General features: G+C 35.7%; 3 protein-coding genes across 3 annotated transcripts in view; 1 reads left to right on the top strand and 2 right to left on the bottom strand.

Moving 5' to 3' along the window:
• LOC107727419 (cyclin-dependent kinase 16) overlaps positions 1-5,000 on the bottom strand; it is a 27,916-nt gene extending 22,916 nt beyond the window's left edge. Inside the window, exon 1 of the mRNA XM_016537286.1 lies at positions 4,673-5,000. The gene's annotated coding sequence lies outside the window, so the exon portion shown is untranslated. The remainder of the gene's footprint in view (positions 1-4,672) is intronic.
• Positions 5,001-8,234: 3,234 nt separating this feature from the next.
• Positions 8,235-12,887, top strand: LOC107727411 (catechol O-methyltransferase-like). Its single transcript, XM_016537273.1, has 5 exons — positions 8,235-8,405; positions 9,825-9,942; positions 11,476-11,669; positions 12,130-12,261; positions 12,376-12,887. Exons 1-5 carry the CDS (start codon positions 8,235-8,237, stop codon positions 12,553-12,555), a joined length of 795 nt encoding a protein of 264 aa, XP_016392759.1. The 3' UTR covers positions 12,556-12,887.
• A 575-nt stretch (positions 12,888-13,462) lies between these two features.
• On the bottom strand, positions 13,463-16,480 carry LOC107727410 (activator of basal transcription 1-like). The gene is made up of 4 exons (XM_016537272.1): positions 16,325-16,480; positions 15,742-16,085; positions 14,541-14,716; positions 13,463-14,129 (listed from the first exon to the last, which is right to left on the bottom strand). Exons 2-4 carry the CDS (start codon positions 16,058-16,060, stop codon positions 13,749-13,751), a joined length of 876 nt encoding a protein of 291 aa, XP_016392758.1. The 5' UTR covers positions 16,061-16,085; positions 16,325-16,480; the 3' UTR covers positions 13,463-13,748.
• Between the last annotated feature and the right edge of the window lie 1,283 nt (positions 16,481-17,763).

Below are 17,763 nucleotides of genomic sequence, written 5' to 3'. Positions count from 1 at the left end.
AATTTTGGACGAATAAATCAAAAGTAGCCACTGCCACTTAATTCGAATCGCGATATGAACTAGTGTCTGTAAATATTAAAATGCAAAAAGACGGTTTAAATATGAATCCTGCATGTTCCGCTTGCCTCTGCATGTATGAATGGCGGAAACGCGCTTTTGTTTACTACACAAATACTGAAGCACACGTGACGCTCGCTGTGATTTTCGGCCTCTGCTTCTCACTATATGACGGCATGAACACAGAAACTTAATCTCCAGAGCTGCTGTGAGAGTCACTTCGCGAGAATTTTACCGTTTCATTTGAGAAAACTAGCATCATCATACTGTATACACACAGAAACTTCATGGCAACCGGTCAAAAAAAAAGTACGGTTTAACATGTAACAGAAATATATTACTCTTGCATTACATTTGTAAGGAATAATTGACGACAGGCTATTGAATTATTATCTTCTGCGAGGCGTATTTGGAGTTTCAGCGCGAGAGCGCCCTCTGGCCTTTGGATGGAGAATTACTGCTGATCACAGAACCGTGCTTCACTGAAAGATACGCATGACAATCGCAGCTTCTGTCGAATTGCGATTTCGATTCCATTTCGATTTATCGTGCAGCCCTACCGTTGGGTACCGGCACCGAAATTCAGGTACCGATACCGGTACCGTACCGGTTAAAATGTGAACTGTACCCAACCCTAATCATTAGGATCTCCTTCTTCACTCTATACTAGGCCTATATATCATACAGTATATAGTATATAAAATGAGGTAGTATTCCATTCAACACAAAGCCTAAAAGAGAGAAAAAAAACAAAGTTACCCTCAGTGCTTGTGGGGAACACAGGGTCGTCTTTTTAGGAACAGCCAAAATGCCAGAAGGTTTTGCCTTTCCTTTAGACTAATCACATGCTTTGGCACAAAGATGAGCAACAATCTTGACCGCAAATCCAAGCTTTGGGTCCTTGGACTTAATGTGACCCACTAAAAAGGTGCCTGAGGACGGGATTCTACTCAGGCACAAGATTTCAAACACTTGTTTCCTGTGCAGATAGATATCGCGGTCCATGCTAAGAGAGATTTAACAAGTAACGGACCAAATGTTCTTTCGAAATTTTGCTTAAAGATTCAATATAGAAGTTGTCTGAACAACTACACTGAACCACTCAAAAGTCTTAAGTTTGTTAAAGACTCTGAGCAATTTAAAACATGAAAATACATATCAAAGCAGTATTTCAAGGTGATAAATCAATGTAAAATCTAAAATTGAGGGGTTTAAAAGCACATTGAGCAGAATGCATAAGATTTCGGATAGCAAGAGACGAAAAAACAAAACCTTTCCCAATTTTGTAACGTACAGACACTAAATCACAATAATGAAAAGAGGGTTTTAAGGAACTCTAAAGCAAACCATTGGAAGGTTAACACCAAAAATACTATGAATAGCTGAAATACTTGAAATAGTGAGAGTGGGGTTTCCTTTCCCCCCTGAGGGGGAAGCACGGAAGCACACGCCTGAAACCCAAGATGACAAAAAAATTACAGATGTTGAAAAGAAGAGCAAATAAATGGGGACAGATCCAATGGTAATCAAAGCAAGGCATTTGAAGCATCTTAGTTTTATTTATCGTACCCATAAATTCAAGATGAACCAAGCAGCCTCAAATCAGATGTCCTGAATCAGACAGGAAATACAGGACGATCCACAAACCTTCGCTCATGTTTACAATAAACCAATGTGACAAACAGCTCAGAATAGGAACTCTTACTGTTAAAGGACACTTTTGCGTAATATTCATCATGTTTTGCATTTTGAATAACAATCAGTCATGTGCAATGTGGTTGAATGGCTGACAAAGCAGCGCGAATCAGCTGCTCGGTGCCAAGATGAATCTAGTCAATCCCTAATCAGTTCAGCAATCAAGGACAAACAAGACACAGTTATATATACATGAGCTTAACCGGTTTACCCTCCACCATTTTTGCTCAACACTGGCTTCATTCATGACCTGGTGAGTGATTGCAGCCCCAGAGGAAAGCTACACCCGGTTAAGGGCCATTTTCAGCTCAATGCAAAGTCTTAGTGCTACTTAATCAGGGTTGATGACTATTTAAGTCTCTTTTCATTACTGCCCGCGGCAGTCGACCATCAAAACAGCATGCAGGACAGCATTCTGTGGGCCCCAGCTAGAGCTAACACAGGACTAACTGCATCTCAACTGTCCCGCAAACAGACTGGCAGGGTTCAGTTTCAAAGCCAAGGTGTTTCTTTAACTGACCTGCATTGATACGGCGCAGACTGAGGCTCATTTTCCACTCCATAGGTCAATAAAAGCTTCATGGGGTTCAGACAACTGACAGCGACAGCTTGGTCTTTGTCCATGTGGATGAGTTTACAAACCTGCCCAGTCAAGCGGCAAAAAGCGGCCTGTTTTCTGTAAAACAGAAATCTGATCATATGCAAGAGAGTTAAACAAAGCACCGGTCCATGTTGGCCACAAGCCCCCAACATCCCTCTCCAACCAGACTGACATGCACCCAAACACAAGGTGACACCCCGACAGGGGTGACCTTCATAGAGACTGATTCTGGAACACCAGGTCCAGACAGCACTACATCAACCAGCCTCTGAGCACAAATGTGTTTGTGTTGCTGTCATTTCTCTGAAGGTGTCCGTACAGCACAGCACTTCATCAATATTATGCTGGTGAAACATGCCAGGACTGAAAAAATCAGCCTGCTCATGTAGGTTGTTTTCTAATTGGACACTGTTATTCATTGAGGCATTATGGGCTCTACGATTTTCAAATAGAACAATAACGAAGACGATTACAACAGTTGAAAGAAAGCCGAGGACGCAGCCTTTGTCAATTATGCCTCAAAGCTATGGAACACACTATCAAGAGATATTAAGGAAGTTGCTATGTTTTTAAAAGAAAGCTAAATACTTTTATTTATTTTTTATTTATTTATTTTAGCTTTTAACTAGCAAATTATTTCTCTGGTACGTTCTATGTATTATGTTGTCATTTATTATTATTTGGTTTCAATTTCCATTTTTGTTATGCATTTTATATATATATTAATTTTATATTTTGGGGTTAATTAAGGCAGCTGCTCGCTAAATATTTTTAGAAGAAAGCTAAAAACCTATTTTTTATTTCAGCTTTTAACTAGAAAATTATTTTTCTGATGAATTCTATGACAGGTTTTACTGTAAGGTACTTCTTCATGAGGGTACAACCTTACAGTAGGTACCACTTCTGTTTATCAGTCAAGCATGCCCAGATAATTTATTCCACTATCACTATCCACTATTTAAAAAAAAAAAAAAAACGTAAAAATGACGCCAGACCAATTCTGCAAGCAATGCACTTTCCTCTGGAATTATTCTAGTCTTGCTTCAAAGCCAATTATGTACAACACGGAAGTCAAAGGTCAAGTGCTTTCCCTAATTCTCTCAAATAAGCAATCAATGGAAACCACCACTTAAATTTGGGTTGATGAATGCCAGTTAACTAAAGCATCAAAATTATGCATGCTACAACAGTGTAAGTCTATTTAGGTGAGGAAAGCAAAGTTAAAGACTCCTAAACCATCTGTCACAACCTAATGATAATATTCCACAAACCAACCCACTCAACATGCACCCACGCCTCCAACATGCCATTCTGAATCAGACCGCCAACTGTCAAACATGCTCCTCCATCTGACCAGAACTGAGCCTTTAATTGGGACTTCTCATTACCGCATCTTATTCAAGTTTTGATCGAGTGGGACTGAATCACTCTTCCTCCTTCCCCATGCCATCAGTGTAACTTGCACCAAAAGTGGTTTCACCTGCTGGGAAATCAATGTGAGCTGGAAAGATAATGGCATTTTTATGCCAGAAATGGATTAAAGTACAGCTTTACCCCTAGATAACATGCATTGGATACTACATATTCACAACTATGACATAGACTTTTATAACACCCCATCATGTTTTGAATGAGTGTGTTATGCTTTCATCACTAGATGCCATTGCCAACGCAAAATACGTCATTGACAATGTTTCCTCTCTCTTAGAGGCATTTAATGAAATTTTATTATTATTATTTCATAATGTTTAATATTAAATTTTTTAATATGTTGAACAAAATTGTTCAAAACTGACTTTTAATAAACACATACTGTATAAGCCCGAGGTACTTCAGATGACATTATTAGAAAGCACAACATGACTGAATAAAACAGACGGCTCCCTCAAGATAGCATAATTATTCAGGCAAGCCATTAATAAGTAAAAATAATGAAATTAAACATTGATTGCAGCCAGACTGCTGACTAATCCACAGTAAACCACACATAAACACGCTAGCCAGGTTAGCTAGTTAGCTGGCTTTAAAGACCAGCATTAAACGGCCATTGTACAGGAATGCGAGAATGATTCCTTCTTATTTTTATTCCTTCATTTTAGCTTTTCTGTTGTCCATTCGCATATATCATAAAACAATCTTTCGGTTTTCATTCAGACAGCCCGACCGACCCAAGCAGGATATCACACACAGACTGTCCGGCTCGAATTAACTCACACAAAAACGGCCTAAATCTAATTTTCTGTCCCATTATGATGCGTTTTCCACTTTAAGATGAAATATCAGAGTGGGACAGAACGATCTCCGGGATGGTTTTCTTACCCGTGGAGTTGAGATCCGTATGTGCTTGTGTCAGTGAGTGCGTGTTGCTCGTGTATTCTTAACAGTAGTAATAATATCCCAAAGCCGCCGAGCGCTCCCAATAGTCCTCGGCCATGATCCTCTACGGCTGCTGCTGCTGCTCGTCCAGTCTCCACTGCTGCTGGAGCGACTTCTCTAAACCCCGCATGTCTCACTTACTGCTCCTTCTCTCCCGAAATTGCTAAAACGTTACAGCAGCTGTTCCTTTCCTTGCCAAATCCGGACTGGAGTGGATCATGGAAGCGACAGAGCAGCTGTGAATAGACTCAGGAGTCACTCACTCCACCACCACCAGGACTCGTTGGATAGGTTGGGGAACATGTAATTATGTCATTGAGCTAATTCTTGTGTAATTAATACGTTTTTATGATATATCTATATTCCTGAGTAGGTTGCTTCTGTGTATTATGCGTCCCTGTACTACTAAGTGAAAGTTTCCACCCCTAATAAATTAAACTGGCTCATAGTGGGCTGACCCGAATTCCATTCAAGAAAGTCAGACTGTACCATTCGGGCGGAATGCGCAGGGGAGAAGCAGCGGGTGTGCAGTGTCTAATGCAGTATGCTGTGGGCCACTGCATGTCATGCTGAGTCGTTACATATTTGACATATTATTTGTTTACGAAATTACGTTAAATTGCCGTTGTTTGTAGCAGGATCAGATTTATCATTAAAAAAGCTTCTAAATGCATCAATGCAGATCTACGTTGTTCCACCCTAGCTTAAGAAATAAATAAGTGTATCATTAAGTGTATCTGTAAGTGTATCATTGTATTATATTAGAATGGTGTGTACTGAAATTCAGACAGTTTATTGGTTTGAATTTAAACCATAGTATTTTTTATTCAGCAAGGATGCATTAAATTCATCAAAGAATCTCGAAAAAAAAAAAAAAGTACACAGTTTCACAGTTTCCACAAAGATATTAAGCAGCACAACTGTTTTCAACACTGCTACTAAGAAATGTTTCTTGAGCAGCAAATCAGCATATTAAAATGATTTCTGAAGGATCATGTGACGCTGAAGACTGGAGTAATGATACTGAAAATCATAGGAATGAATTACATTTTAAAATATATTCAATTAACAAACTGTTATTTTAAATTGTAATGACATTTCACTTATTTTACTATATTTTTAATAGAAGAAATGCAGCCTTGGTGAGCATGAAATTCTAGAAAAGTTGCAAGATGACGTGATACTAGAGTAGGTAAAGTGTGAAAACTATGGTAAGGGTAAACCGTAAATATTAATCCATAAAAAGTTGGCTGTTAAAACACATTAAAAAAACTTCTGAATCATCGTTTTGCAAGCCATTATAAGGTTTACTCTGTTCATGTGAGTGGTAAATCTGCTGTGGAGATGAAGCTGTAGTGAGGCCAAATCTTGCACAACACAGAAAAAGGAGCTTTCACTGTTTTCTGGGACCACTGAATTGAAACAGGAGAGGGGGATGGAGAGTTTAGCATTCCACACCACTGAAAGTCAAAGTTTTTTTACATTTTCTCTTTTCTTTTCTATGTATTTCATGTGTCATCCAAGCGGCAAACTTCCAGTCTCTCTCGTGAAACCAAGCTGGCTCCAAAAGGGAGTCAATCCCATAGACTCCCCATGTTAAAATGCCCAACTTTACAGCAGAAAATAATGTGTTTACTGCTGGTACAAAAAGTGGTTTATGTCTATATAGCTAATTTTGCCCTTCATGAGGGGGGTGAATTTTTTTTTACAGCTCATCTGTTTAAATTATATTAAGCCTTAAAGTTCTGCATAATTAAGGGCGTGGCCACTTGAGTGACAGGTGGATTGCCGCTGCTGTCACCACCGTCGAGCTAGGTGGGCGTGGTTTCAGCAACCAGCTCCCGCCTCTTTGCAATAGCGTCTGTCTGCGGACTGCAAGAGAGGGGCGTAAATGGAAGGGGGCGTAACTTGATTCTCCATCTTTGCCCATTTTCGATTATCCGGAAGTGAAGCGCGGTGACGCGCTGCCAAGATGGCTACGGCCGGCTCCGCCCACTTTGAGCTTCAGAAACGCTCTTCAGAAACCTACGGGTGACGTCACGGACACTACGTCCATGTTTTTATACAGTCTATGGTGTCATCATGTATGTGTCAGTTTTTTTATGTTGCCAATCTGAGTGTTACTCATTATTTGTAACATCTTAAATGACCTTGCAAATATGGTTAGACATGCTTGTCATGTGATCTTGCATCATAATCTGACTGCTAAAGCTGTGGGTATTTACACAGGTGTGGCTGTATGTCATAAACACACATAAGATAATAATTTAGGTCTAAAGGTTGTGTTGCTTTAAGCTGTAGTAAGGTCAACAATGAAATGACAGCAAGTTTTGAAGTAAGTCTCACAAAGCCTGTTGTATTTCTTTCCAAAATCAATAAAAATAAATATATAAAAATTCTATAAGTATATATCATATATCAAATTATATACTTTTTGATATTATATTTTATAGTATTTATCTCCAAAATCAATAAAAACTTAATATATAAAAATAATTAAAAATTATTTTTAAAATATTAAAATGTATTTTTTACTATTGTGACATTATTTCTATAACAATCAAGGGCTTTTGTAATTACAGTCATGTGAAAAAAATCTCATTCTAACCACAATGCAAAAATTTTTTATTAAATAAATTACTGTGATAATTAAATAATTACTGTAAAAATATTTAGAGTGTAAAATATTTATACATCATGGTAGTATTTGTTGTACTGCCTTTAAAAAAATCATTGTGTTCCGATGGTTGATTCTCATAGCTGCTTTAAGTTAATACCAATCTAATTAGAGTAATTAATGAGAGTAATGAGAACGCAAATATGAAGCATCTGAACCAGTGTTATTTTAGTATCATTCATAAACTATTATAGTTTTATTAATATTTTGAATCAGTTTTTATTTTTATATATTCAATTTTAGTTTTTGTTATTTTAGTACATCAAGTTAAAGTAAATTAAAATGAGAAATGCTGCTTAGGCAGCTAGCTGAAATTAAAGTTTTTTATATTAATTTTATTTTATTTCATTTAATGTTTATGATATCTTAAGCAACAAAAATTTTTTTTAATGGATTTAGTTTTACTATTTTACTATAATAACCCCAATCCAATAATGAAAATGTAACTGAAAATAAACACATACATACAAACATTTTAAAAAATGCTTAATTGTCATGGAAATACTGATAGATAAACAAATTAAAATCAAATAATTATACTAAGATGTACTGCATTTTCAGCATTATATTATTTCTTACTTTCAAGTGCAATTAGAAAAACAAAAACATGTTTTTAACAGCTTTGTGAGATTTACCCTTTGACCTTCACCTGTTTTTTCCCCTGATTTACACTGATGCCATATCTGTTGTGTAATTCTTTCTGACACTGCTTTGAAGTCTCATCTTTTGTGAATTGCGATGCTGTTAATGTCTCTCTCTTTTTTTTTTTTTTTGGCTGACCTTAATCATTTATTCTCTTTGTGAATGTCTCTCTCTGTCTTTCACAGGATGCTGTGGAGCTTGTTGGCAGTGCCGGTGGTTTCAGCAGCTGTCCTGTACGTCCTCTATCACTGGCTCATCCCTACAGCTGTGCAGAGCAGCGGCTGGCTGGCACTCCTCTGGCACGATGTCATCCTTGAGCGGGTCCTTAACATCATGACGGGATCATCACGACCTCAGGTGACCCTCACTGTCATTCATCACTCACATATATGCAGAGATGAGATGTTGATGTTCAAAGAAGACAGAGAGTCACTGCTGACAAAAAATACTATGTTTTTTGGTCATGTACCATGAAAATACTGTATTTTGGTGAAACTAACAGCCTGTAAAGAACATGCCATGGTTATATGATCTGATTGATCTTGAATGATATTTATACATCTAAAGCTTTGGTTATTATAGAGTATTCATCTCATCCCTCACACTCTCAATTTCAGTTGTTACCTTCAAGGAAATGATTTAGACAACCTTGGGCAAGTAAAACAGTGTACCAGATGTCATTTGTGCTAACTGCCATTAGAATATTAAATGGTGAGACATGAATATGAGTAGGTGTAGATAAGTATGCACATTAATTGTACACATGTGTATGTGTGTGTGTGTGTGTGTGTGTATGTGTATGTTGAAGTATAACATAGATGAGCTTTAGATCTTTTACATTGCTCTTATGCATATTTGTTTTTGTTGTTTTTATGTTGTTTTGTTAATGTCATTGTTTGTGGTGTATAGTGAAGCCAAAGACAAATTTCCACTCCAATTTCCACTCCATTCCATCTCAATGTATTTTTCAATGTATCATATTTATTATAAAATTTTTTCATTAAGAAAATGAAACCTATTTTTACATTTACATTTAATAATTTACATTTATTATACAAAGTGACGATGTAGAATAGTACAAGCTAGAACAGGGAGGAATATAAGAAATAGTGAAAACATAAAAGGAGTTTTTACAGTATTGTCTTTTTTCAGTCCATTAAGTTATTTATTCGTTCATTCATTTGTGCTGTGACATTATTACACAAACACACACACACACACACACACACACATATATATATATATACATACATATATACAGTATGTGTGTGTGTGTGTGTGATTTATTTATTACACAAAATATATTTTCCATTAAGAAAATTAAACCTAGGTCCAATCATTTTTTTTGTATTGTTACATTATTTTCACCATAATAAAGAACATTTGTATTAGTCATCTGAAAAAAAGTATCATAATGCAAAAATAAATTCTTTATGATGATTACATTTTTTTAAAAATCATTGTGTCCAAAATTAATTATTTGAAGAACCTCGGTGTATATAAATACCAGGCTACATGCATAAGGTAATCATTCATTATCATTGAATATATTAAAATACCACAGTATTCCCTTCTAACATCTGTACCACGGTACAGCCAAAGTACAATTTTTATGATTAAACAGGATTTTTCAATAGCAGAAACCCTATAAAATTGCTTTTGAAAGCAAGAGTAATTAATGTCCTCCTGTTATGTGTTTTTATTTTTCAACTGTTGTTCTCTGGCTTTGCTTTGCTAAAGAACACCGTTGATCATGGCTGATTTCTGTGAATGCAGCGCATGCTGAAAGCCGTTCAGAAGAATGCTACAAAAGGAGACCCTCAGAGCGTCATCTCAGCCATCGACCATTACTGCCGCCACAAAGAATGGGCCATGAACGTGGGCGATGATAAAGGTAGCAACCTCTATTCCCTCGCCTCCTTCTCTGCTCCCTTACTAATTTTCTCACCATTTGCATGATATTTTTGTTGCTTCTATTATCTCTGTATCTCTCTTCTCTGCTCTTGAGTAAATGGCTTTAGGGCTGCTAGCATTCAGAATAGCTGGCTGTTCTGAATGAGACGTGACGGCAGTCTCCTGTCTACTGGGTCAATATGCTCTCTGCATGGCTGCACACATGCACATTAGTTTCATGTACATGTGTGCACAATGTGCAGCCAATGCATCCCAGACAATCAACAGCAGCAATTAGGTGCACTGATGCATTATGGGACTGAGGATGGATTCATTTCTGAAGTGTTCCCCGAATGATCTGTTTTATACAATATACAAAGTTATCCAATTTTGATTGTTGATAGTTGACAGACATTAGAGGAACATGTCCGTAATTTACATTTTAGGGGAACTGACTTAATATATCCACTAAAAATCACCGGATGATTTAAAGACATTGAGCAAAAACACTGCAAAAAATAATTTTCTTACTTTGTATTTTTTCCCCCCAGTACAAACATTACATTTGCTTGAGAGGCAAGATTACTTTACTATATAGAACTATATATTATTTTATTTTTAGTTATATTATTACATCAAGTTAAACTAAATGAAAATTAGAAATGTTGCCTTGGCAATCTATAAATAAAATAAGTTTTACATTTTTTATATTTTTTATTTCAGTTTATTTTATCTCAATAATGATTTTTTAATGGTTTATTTTTATTTAACGGTGATAAAACGGGACAAGAAAAATATCTGGCAATTGGTTAAGAAAAATAAACTTAATTCAAAAGGAAAACAAGAATATTTTTCTTATTCCACACTGAACAAAAAATTGGCATAGAAGCATTTTTTTCTCAGAAATTGAAACCATAAAGAAACGGCAAGAGATACATTGAATTAAACGTGATATTTTGAAGTACAAAGACTGAAATAGTATTTTCTTGTAAAACATTAAAAAACAATAATGAATTGTGCATTGGCATATATACAGTATGTTTAAAGCCAAAACTTACTTAATTTTAAAAAACAAGACTATATCTTGTCATTTTGTATATCTTCTTGTGAATAATTTTGCTTCTCAAGTAAATGTATCTTGATTTATGAATGTTTAGACATTTGCAAAAACAAGGCAAAAATATACTGATTTAGAGAATCTTTTGAATGATGTACTTAAATTAGTTCTGAAAAAAGCTTGAGCATAAACTGATGCTTTTTACTTAGATATTTTGTTATCTAATGCAGTGATATTAAGTGAGTTAAGTATTCAAATATTTTTAGTGCCACTATATGACACCAAACAATGAACATCAGTATGATCTTATCCCTATTAGCAGCTCAATTTCATGTGTGACAACAGGCACTGATGAATAAACGATGGTGCTAATGGTGCAGAGAGGCTCTAATGATATTTCGACGTTGTCATTAGCCACCTCATTGATTAGTTTTCTCAGTTATCCTCTGGTTGAGCACCGTGTCTCTCTCTCTGAAGGGCTCATACTGGATTCAGTGTTGACGGAGGTAAACCCCAGCACAGCTCTGGAGCTCGGCACGTACTGCGGCTACTCCACCGTTCGGATCGCTCGACTGCTGTCCCCTGGCTCCAAACTCATTACAGTCGAATTCAACCCAGCCTTTGCTGAAGTTGCTCGTCAGATCATCGCCTACGCCGGCCTTCAGGATAAGGTGAGAAAAAGTTACACTGAGGGAAAAAATGGTGTAGCCTTTGAAACAATTTTCACTCAGAAACTGTATACAAGTAACATTGAATTAAATGTGAAATGTTTAAGTAGAATGGTTGAAATGTTATTTTCTTGTCAAATATACTCCAATAATCTTGATTAACAATGCACTAATAATCATGCACTGCTTACTGCCTACTATTTTCTAAATAGTATGAGTAGTATGTATATGCAAAATGAAACAAAAGTGTAAAATTAGAATATACTACACTGTTGCCACATGAACTCACTCTGTTGCATGTTTCAGCAAATTGCATCAAATTATCATTGAATTGCATTTATTTCAAAAAATAAAATAAAAATCTAATATCGTCTGAGAGAAATAGACAAAACTACATACAGCTGCTTATAGGACTAAATAAGTATTTTAAAGGTAACAACACTTTCTTTGTTGTTTTTCAAAGGTTACTGTAGTGGAGGGACCCTCTGGTGATTTAATCCCCAAAATGAAGGAACGATTTGGAATAAGATACTTTGATTTCGTGTTTTTGGACCACTGGAAAGATCGTTATGTACCAGATACTAAACTTCTCGAGGTAGGAAGGCAAAGGCAAATACATACACACACGCAGTATTGTTTACATTAACCCCTCAAGAAATGGTTCTAACATATGAAAAATTACAACCATATTTATTTTATAACATTGTAGGACTGTGGTCTACTGAAAAAAGGCACTGTCCTGTTAGCCGACAATGTCATTTGTCCTGGAGCCCCGGAATATTTGAAATATGTGAGGAACAGCGCACACTATGAAAGCCGATACTACAAGTCCAACCTGGAGTACACCAAAGTAGAAGATGGCCTTGAGAAATCTGTCTTCTTAGGATGAGAAAGAATGAATGAATAGTTCTGTAAAACAGGGACGGCACAAGGGAAAAAAACAAGCCAGTTCCTCTAAAATACCCAGTCTTGTGATACTATGTCTACTAAGAACAGACAAACGGATGTTTTTGTCCTTAACAAAACCCACTTGCAACATCGCAATGCTGTGAAATCTCCTTATACGCCATTTCTGCTATGGTTTAAGATATTTTATAACACAACCTGCTGATATCTTGTAAATTTTTTTCAGGAGAGTGATTGTACTATTGGATAAAGCTATGAAATTCATGTTGTTTTTCCTAATCAAAGAATATCACAGAAGTCTTTGTGTATGTATTGTTGTAAATGTATTTTTTTTCAGTACAAATATCTAAGTATTTTTAATTAAGATACATAAGATACATTTACTTAAGAAGCAAAATGACATCAGATATTTAGTCCTGTTTTCTGAAAAATGTATAAAAATTGAGTTTTTGCTTAAAACAAGAAATGATGACTGGCAATGGTAATAAAACATATTTTTTCTTGTTTTTACATGTAATTATGATACATTTTTCGGAAAACAAGACTTAAGTCAATTTTAATCTCAAGTAAACTGAGTAAACATCTTGTTCTAGAATTTTTTGATATTTTTGCTGGAAAACAAGACAAAAATGCTGAGTAAGAACTAAGTGTTTATATTGGTATTGTATTAATAAACTAAAATAAAAGTTGAGATTCAATACATAGGACAAATTGTATATAAAGACCATTTTATTAATATGATAATAACATTAATAATTAATTTGAATCCCAAAAACTCACCCAATGATAGTTTCTATGTTCAAATAACTAAAAGTAATTAAAGAATTACTTTTGCAAATTTTCAAAACAGGCACGGGGTAGAATTAGAAAATAATGATCTTTAAAAAAGCATCATATGACCCCTTTAATGAATGAACAATGCATTATGCTTTCAGAAGACGTTAAGCCTCTTTTCATGGGAAAATAGAGCACTGTTTTTACAATGATGGGGCATTTTTGTCTGAGTTATGCAGTGTTTTTATTCTGAATGTATGAAACAGTCAATCAGAACAATCTACATGTGTTTTGTGCTGAAAAACTCAAGCAGATTGTATGTTGAAAAGCATGTACACAAATACATGTGTTTGAAAAATTGGCGATTCACCAAAACTTGAATGTAAACTCGTTCTCGGCACATCAGTCCTGAGCCCTTCCTCTACTGAAGATCTTGGCTAGGAGGGAAACGTTCGATTGAGCTTTGTCCTGGATGGTTTTGCTCTTCTCTTGTGCCTTCTGGAGGTTCTTCTTGGACAAGCCTTTGTTCTTAAACCGTTTGAGGTGGATCTCTTCTTCTGTAGGCCGCTGTTTGTAATCCCACGTCTTCTCCTCTACGACCTCTCCCTTCTTCTCCTTCTTCTTCCTTAGGTTCTCCAGCTTCTGGCTCTTTTCCACACTAGCCAGGTAGAAGTTGGTCTCCTTCTTCGCCTGGGAGATTTCTGTTCTCATACGCTGATGATACACCGTCTGCTCGTAAGCCAATCGTTCGCTGAGATGGCACCACTGGAACCTGTTCAGGTACTTGATGAAAGAGAGAAAAAGTAACTATACAGCTTTATATGATGAATTTTACATCTACATAAGGGAGGTACCAAAAAAACTCAAAAGTCTGGGTTTGGTAAGATTTTTAAATGTTTTTGAAAGAAATCTCCTATGCTCGCCGAGACTGCATTTATTTGATGAAAAATACAGTAAAACCAGTAATATTGTGAAATATTATTACAATTTAAAATGTAATTTATTCCTGTGATCAAAGCTGAATTTTCAGCATCATTACTCCAGTCTTCAGTGTCACATGATCCTTCAGAAATCATTCTTATATTCACTTTTAATCAATTTAATTCATCCTTGCCGAATAAAAGTGTTAAATTCTTTAAAAAAATAATTTACTGACCCCAGACTTTTCAGTAGTAGTGTATCTGTATTATGTACCTTTATGGACCACAGGTCGCTGCTGAAGCGGCTCCTCTTCTTGTTGGCCATGGGTGTGTTGTGCAGACTGGCCGCGACTCTCTTAGCGATGCGCTTGTCTCTGAACTCCACCCAGCCCTCCGTAAAACTGGATGAATTGCTTCCTGCTTTCTTTTTCTTTCTTTTCACACAACGATCTAGAAGAGAGTCACAAAAAATATTTGTATGGAAAGTTGGTCAAACATGAAAACATGCACAAGGGATAATTTTGGGGGGATTTTCAGCATCATTACTCCAGTCTTCAGTGTCACATGATTCAGAAATCAGTCTAATATGCTGATTTGCTGCTCAGTTATTATCAATTATAACTGTAGTTCAGGTTTTTATTATTATCAATGTTGCAAAACAGGTTTCGCTGCTTATTTTTCTACGTAAACTATGATACTTTTTTTCAGGATTCTTTGATAAAGATAATTTTTTTTTTTTTTTAAACAAATCTTTTGAAACACAAATGCTTTTACTGTCACTTTTGATCAACGGAATGCATGCCTGCTGGACAAAAGCTTACTTACCCCAAACTTTTGTACCTCAAAATGGTAGTGCATCATGATTTCCACAACATTAAGCAGCACAACTGTTTTCCACATCGATGATAATAAGAAACGTTTCTTGAGTTGAGCAGTAAAGACTTTAAGTCAAGTCACTTTTTATTGTCACATCACCACAGCACATGTGCCTTGGTGAGTGAAATTCTTGGGAGCGTGCTCCAGACAGTGCAGAAACAATTTACATATAAACATACAGACCTCAACAGATGACAATGTGCAATATACACATACATATAGTCAGTACACACAGTGTACTATTAGACATACTTACTTTAGTAATGATGCTGGAAATTCAGTTTTGCATCACAGGAATAAATTACATTTTAAAATATATTCAAATAGAAAACAGTTCAATGTTTCACAAAATTACCGTTTACTGTAATTTCGATCAAATAAATGTAGCCTTGGTATGAATAAGAGACTTAATCTGTTAAATGTTAGTTTGCTTTAATGGTTTAATTTAGTACTTTCAGAAGTACACTCATATGTAGATGACCCCAGAGCTAATAGACATCGACTAAAAGCCACAAAACAACGAAATTGATTTTAAAAATGTAATCTTTATTTCAATCATATATATATATATATATAATTGTAAAGGACTGTAGTTTTACCTTCAGGTTGTAGGAAGATCCTCCCGATCTCTCCGTACACACTCAGCATAGTCCGCATGTGTTTTGGTCTCATCCTCGGAGGAATGTGTCCCAAATACACGATACCAGGGATACAGTTCTTGCCCTTCGGTTTCTCAGGCTCATCTTCATTTATATCAAGGTCAAGAGCTTCACCATCATCTTCACTGTCAGCATCGTCTGCATTCTCCTCCTCCTGCTTCTCATCTTCCTCTCGTTTAGAGTCATTGAACTCTTCTTCATTGACCATGGGATGTGTTTCTAGGTTTGCTGTAACTTCATTCTTCTCCGGAAGAGCCATAATTAGATGTGACAGCTATTAGAGACTAAAATGAGAAAGACGGCATATCATTTACAGTCACTTGCTGTCACCTTACTTACATTTCACTGCTGGTCATATATTCTCTATATAACCATGTATGTGACAAATACATCTTGAATATTAGAAATCTTGTAAAATCTCACGTTAATATCTAAAGTAACTTTCTAAAGTATCTAAAGTAATCCGCTCACGACCTCTTTAAACCAGTAACTGCAAAACACTTTCATTTCATGTGATTCTTACTTTGAAAGAGTGACCAGTATATTTCCATGTAAAATATTATCTTTATCCATAAAGATGTATGTCCATTCCAAGATGTTTTGGGGGGGAAATTATAGAAACAAATCGACTCGTTCAACACATGTGGCACGGCGAGCTGCTCTGACGTCAATTTCAAGCGTCAAGAAGACAGCCTGGACTTTCTTAAAGAGACAGAACTCTTTTTACAACGCGCACTCTAATATCCATTGTATTATATGATAGAATTAATTTTATTATAGGCTTAATGTACCACATATTCTTAGGATAACATAATATAATATTCTAACCCTGTCTGAATTTAATATATTTCAAATATTAATACAGGAATGGACAATAATTTAAAGCACTCTGTTATTGTAGTATTCATACTAAACATTGGAGGGCGACAAAACACAATGAAATATTTGAGCCCGGGCAATTTGAACAGCCTCACAATTCTAATCTGCAATTTGTTAAAACATAGCTCACACTTTTAAGCATAAACTGCAGGATGTTCAGTGGTGTAATGTAACGAAGTAATAATACTTCGTTACAGTACTTAAGTATTTTTTGGGAGTATCTGTACTTTACTTGAGTTTTTATATTTCAGACAACTTTTACTTTTACTCCACTACATTTCCTAATTAAAATGTATACTTTTACTCCGATACATTTCCCCGAAGCTTATTCGTTACTTGATACAAAATAGTCAGAAGTCAGAAGAACACGGACCTGCAGTAACGAATAAAGCAGGTTTGACGAATCAGTGGTCTGGCGTTTGGAAGTTAGACTCCTAATATAATTTAATATAGTTAACTTAATCTATATCACACAAAGAGTACCGTTTTTTTGCAGATATCAGCATTAACACATTTAATAATAATTTTATACAAGTTCAGTAAAGCAATATATTTATGCATCTGTAACTGCAGGTTAAATGCATCCATGTCCCCTATGAGATACATTAATTAAACTGTGTGAATACATCTAAATGCTATTTCAGATGCAAATTCCAGAAATGTTTTCTTATGTTGGAATGAAAGACAATAAGTACCGGATGAAGTGCTTCTTATTCTTACGTAATATTGCTTGTTTTTGCTCAATTTTGCCAACGAAAATAGTTCCAAACAAAGATCACACAGCACTGTTTTGCGTCTCTGAGCAATGGACGGTGTTTACTTATTGAATGAATCAGCTTTTTTTGAACGAATCGGGTGAATAAATGATTCAGTGATTCACTCATTAACACAGTAAAATGCTTTGTTTCGGAATGAATCAGTCGTTTGAATGAATCGGTTGAATCTCAATGACTCACTCATTTACAGTCACTTGCTGTCACCTACGGGCGGTTTTAATTTCTCATTTCGACTATTTTTTAAATATTTTAAATTATTTCAAATATCAGTATTCAACGTTTTATGTTAAAAACAAAACATTAGGCC

This window comes from Sinocyclocheilus rhinocerous, unplaced genomic scaffold (genome assembly GCF_001515625.1).
Source record: "Sinocyclocheilus rhinocerous isolate Xijiao unplaced genomic scaffold, SAMN03320098_v1.1 scaffold487, whole genome shotgun sequence".
NCBI classification, from domain to species: domain Eukaryota; kingdom Metazoa; phylum Chordata; class Actinopteri; order Cypriniformes; family Cyprinidae; genus Sinocyclocheilus; species Sinocyclocheilus rhinocerous.
This window is presented reverse-complemented; position numbering and strand designations above follow the sequence as displayed.

Bases quoted from the DNA above. Each gene is read 5' to 3' on its own strand.
- LOC107727410 (XM_016537272.1), bottom strand. From the start codon at position 16,060: ATGGCTCTTCCGGAGAAGAATGAAGTTACAGCAAACCTAGAAACACAT. The intron at 14,717-15,741 runs GTAAAACTACAG...ACTCTCTTCTAG, and splicing joins GATCTTCCTACAACCTGAAG to ATCGTTGTGTGAAAAGAAAG. The intron at 14,130-14,540 runs GTACATAATACA...TCTTTCATCAAG, and splicing joins GCGACCTGTGGTCCATAAAG to TACCTGAACAGGTTCCAGTG.
- LOC107727411 (XM_016537273.1), top strand. From the start codon at position 8,235: ATGCTGTGGAGCTTGTTGGCAGTGCCGGTGGTTTCAGCAGCTGTCCTG. The intron at 8,406-9,824 runs GTGACCCTCACT...CTGTGAATGCAG, and splicing joins CGGGATCATCACGACCTCAG to CGCATGCTGAAAGCCGTTCA. The intron at 9,943-11,475 runs GTAGCAACCTCT...CTCTCTCTGAAG, and splicing joins GAACGTGGGCGATGATAAAG to GGCTCATACTGGATTCAGTG.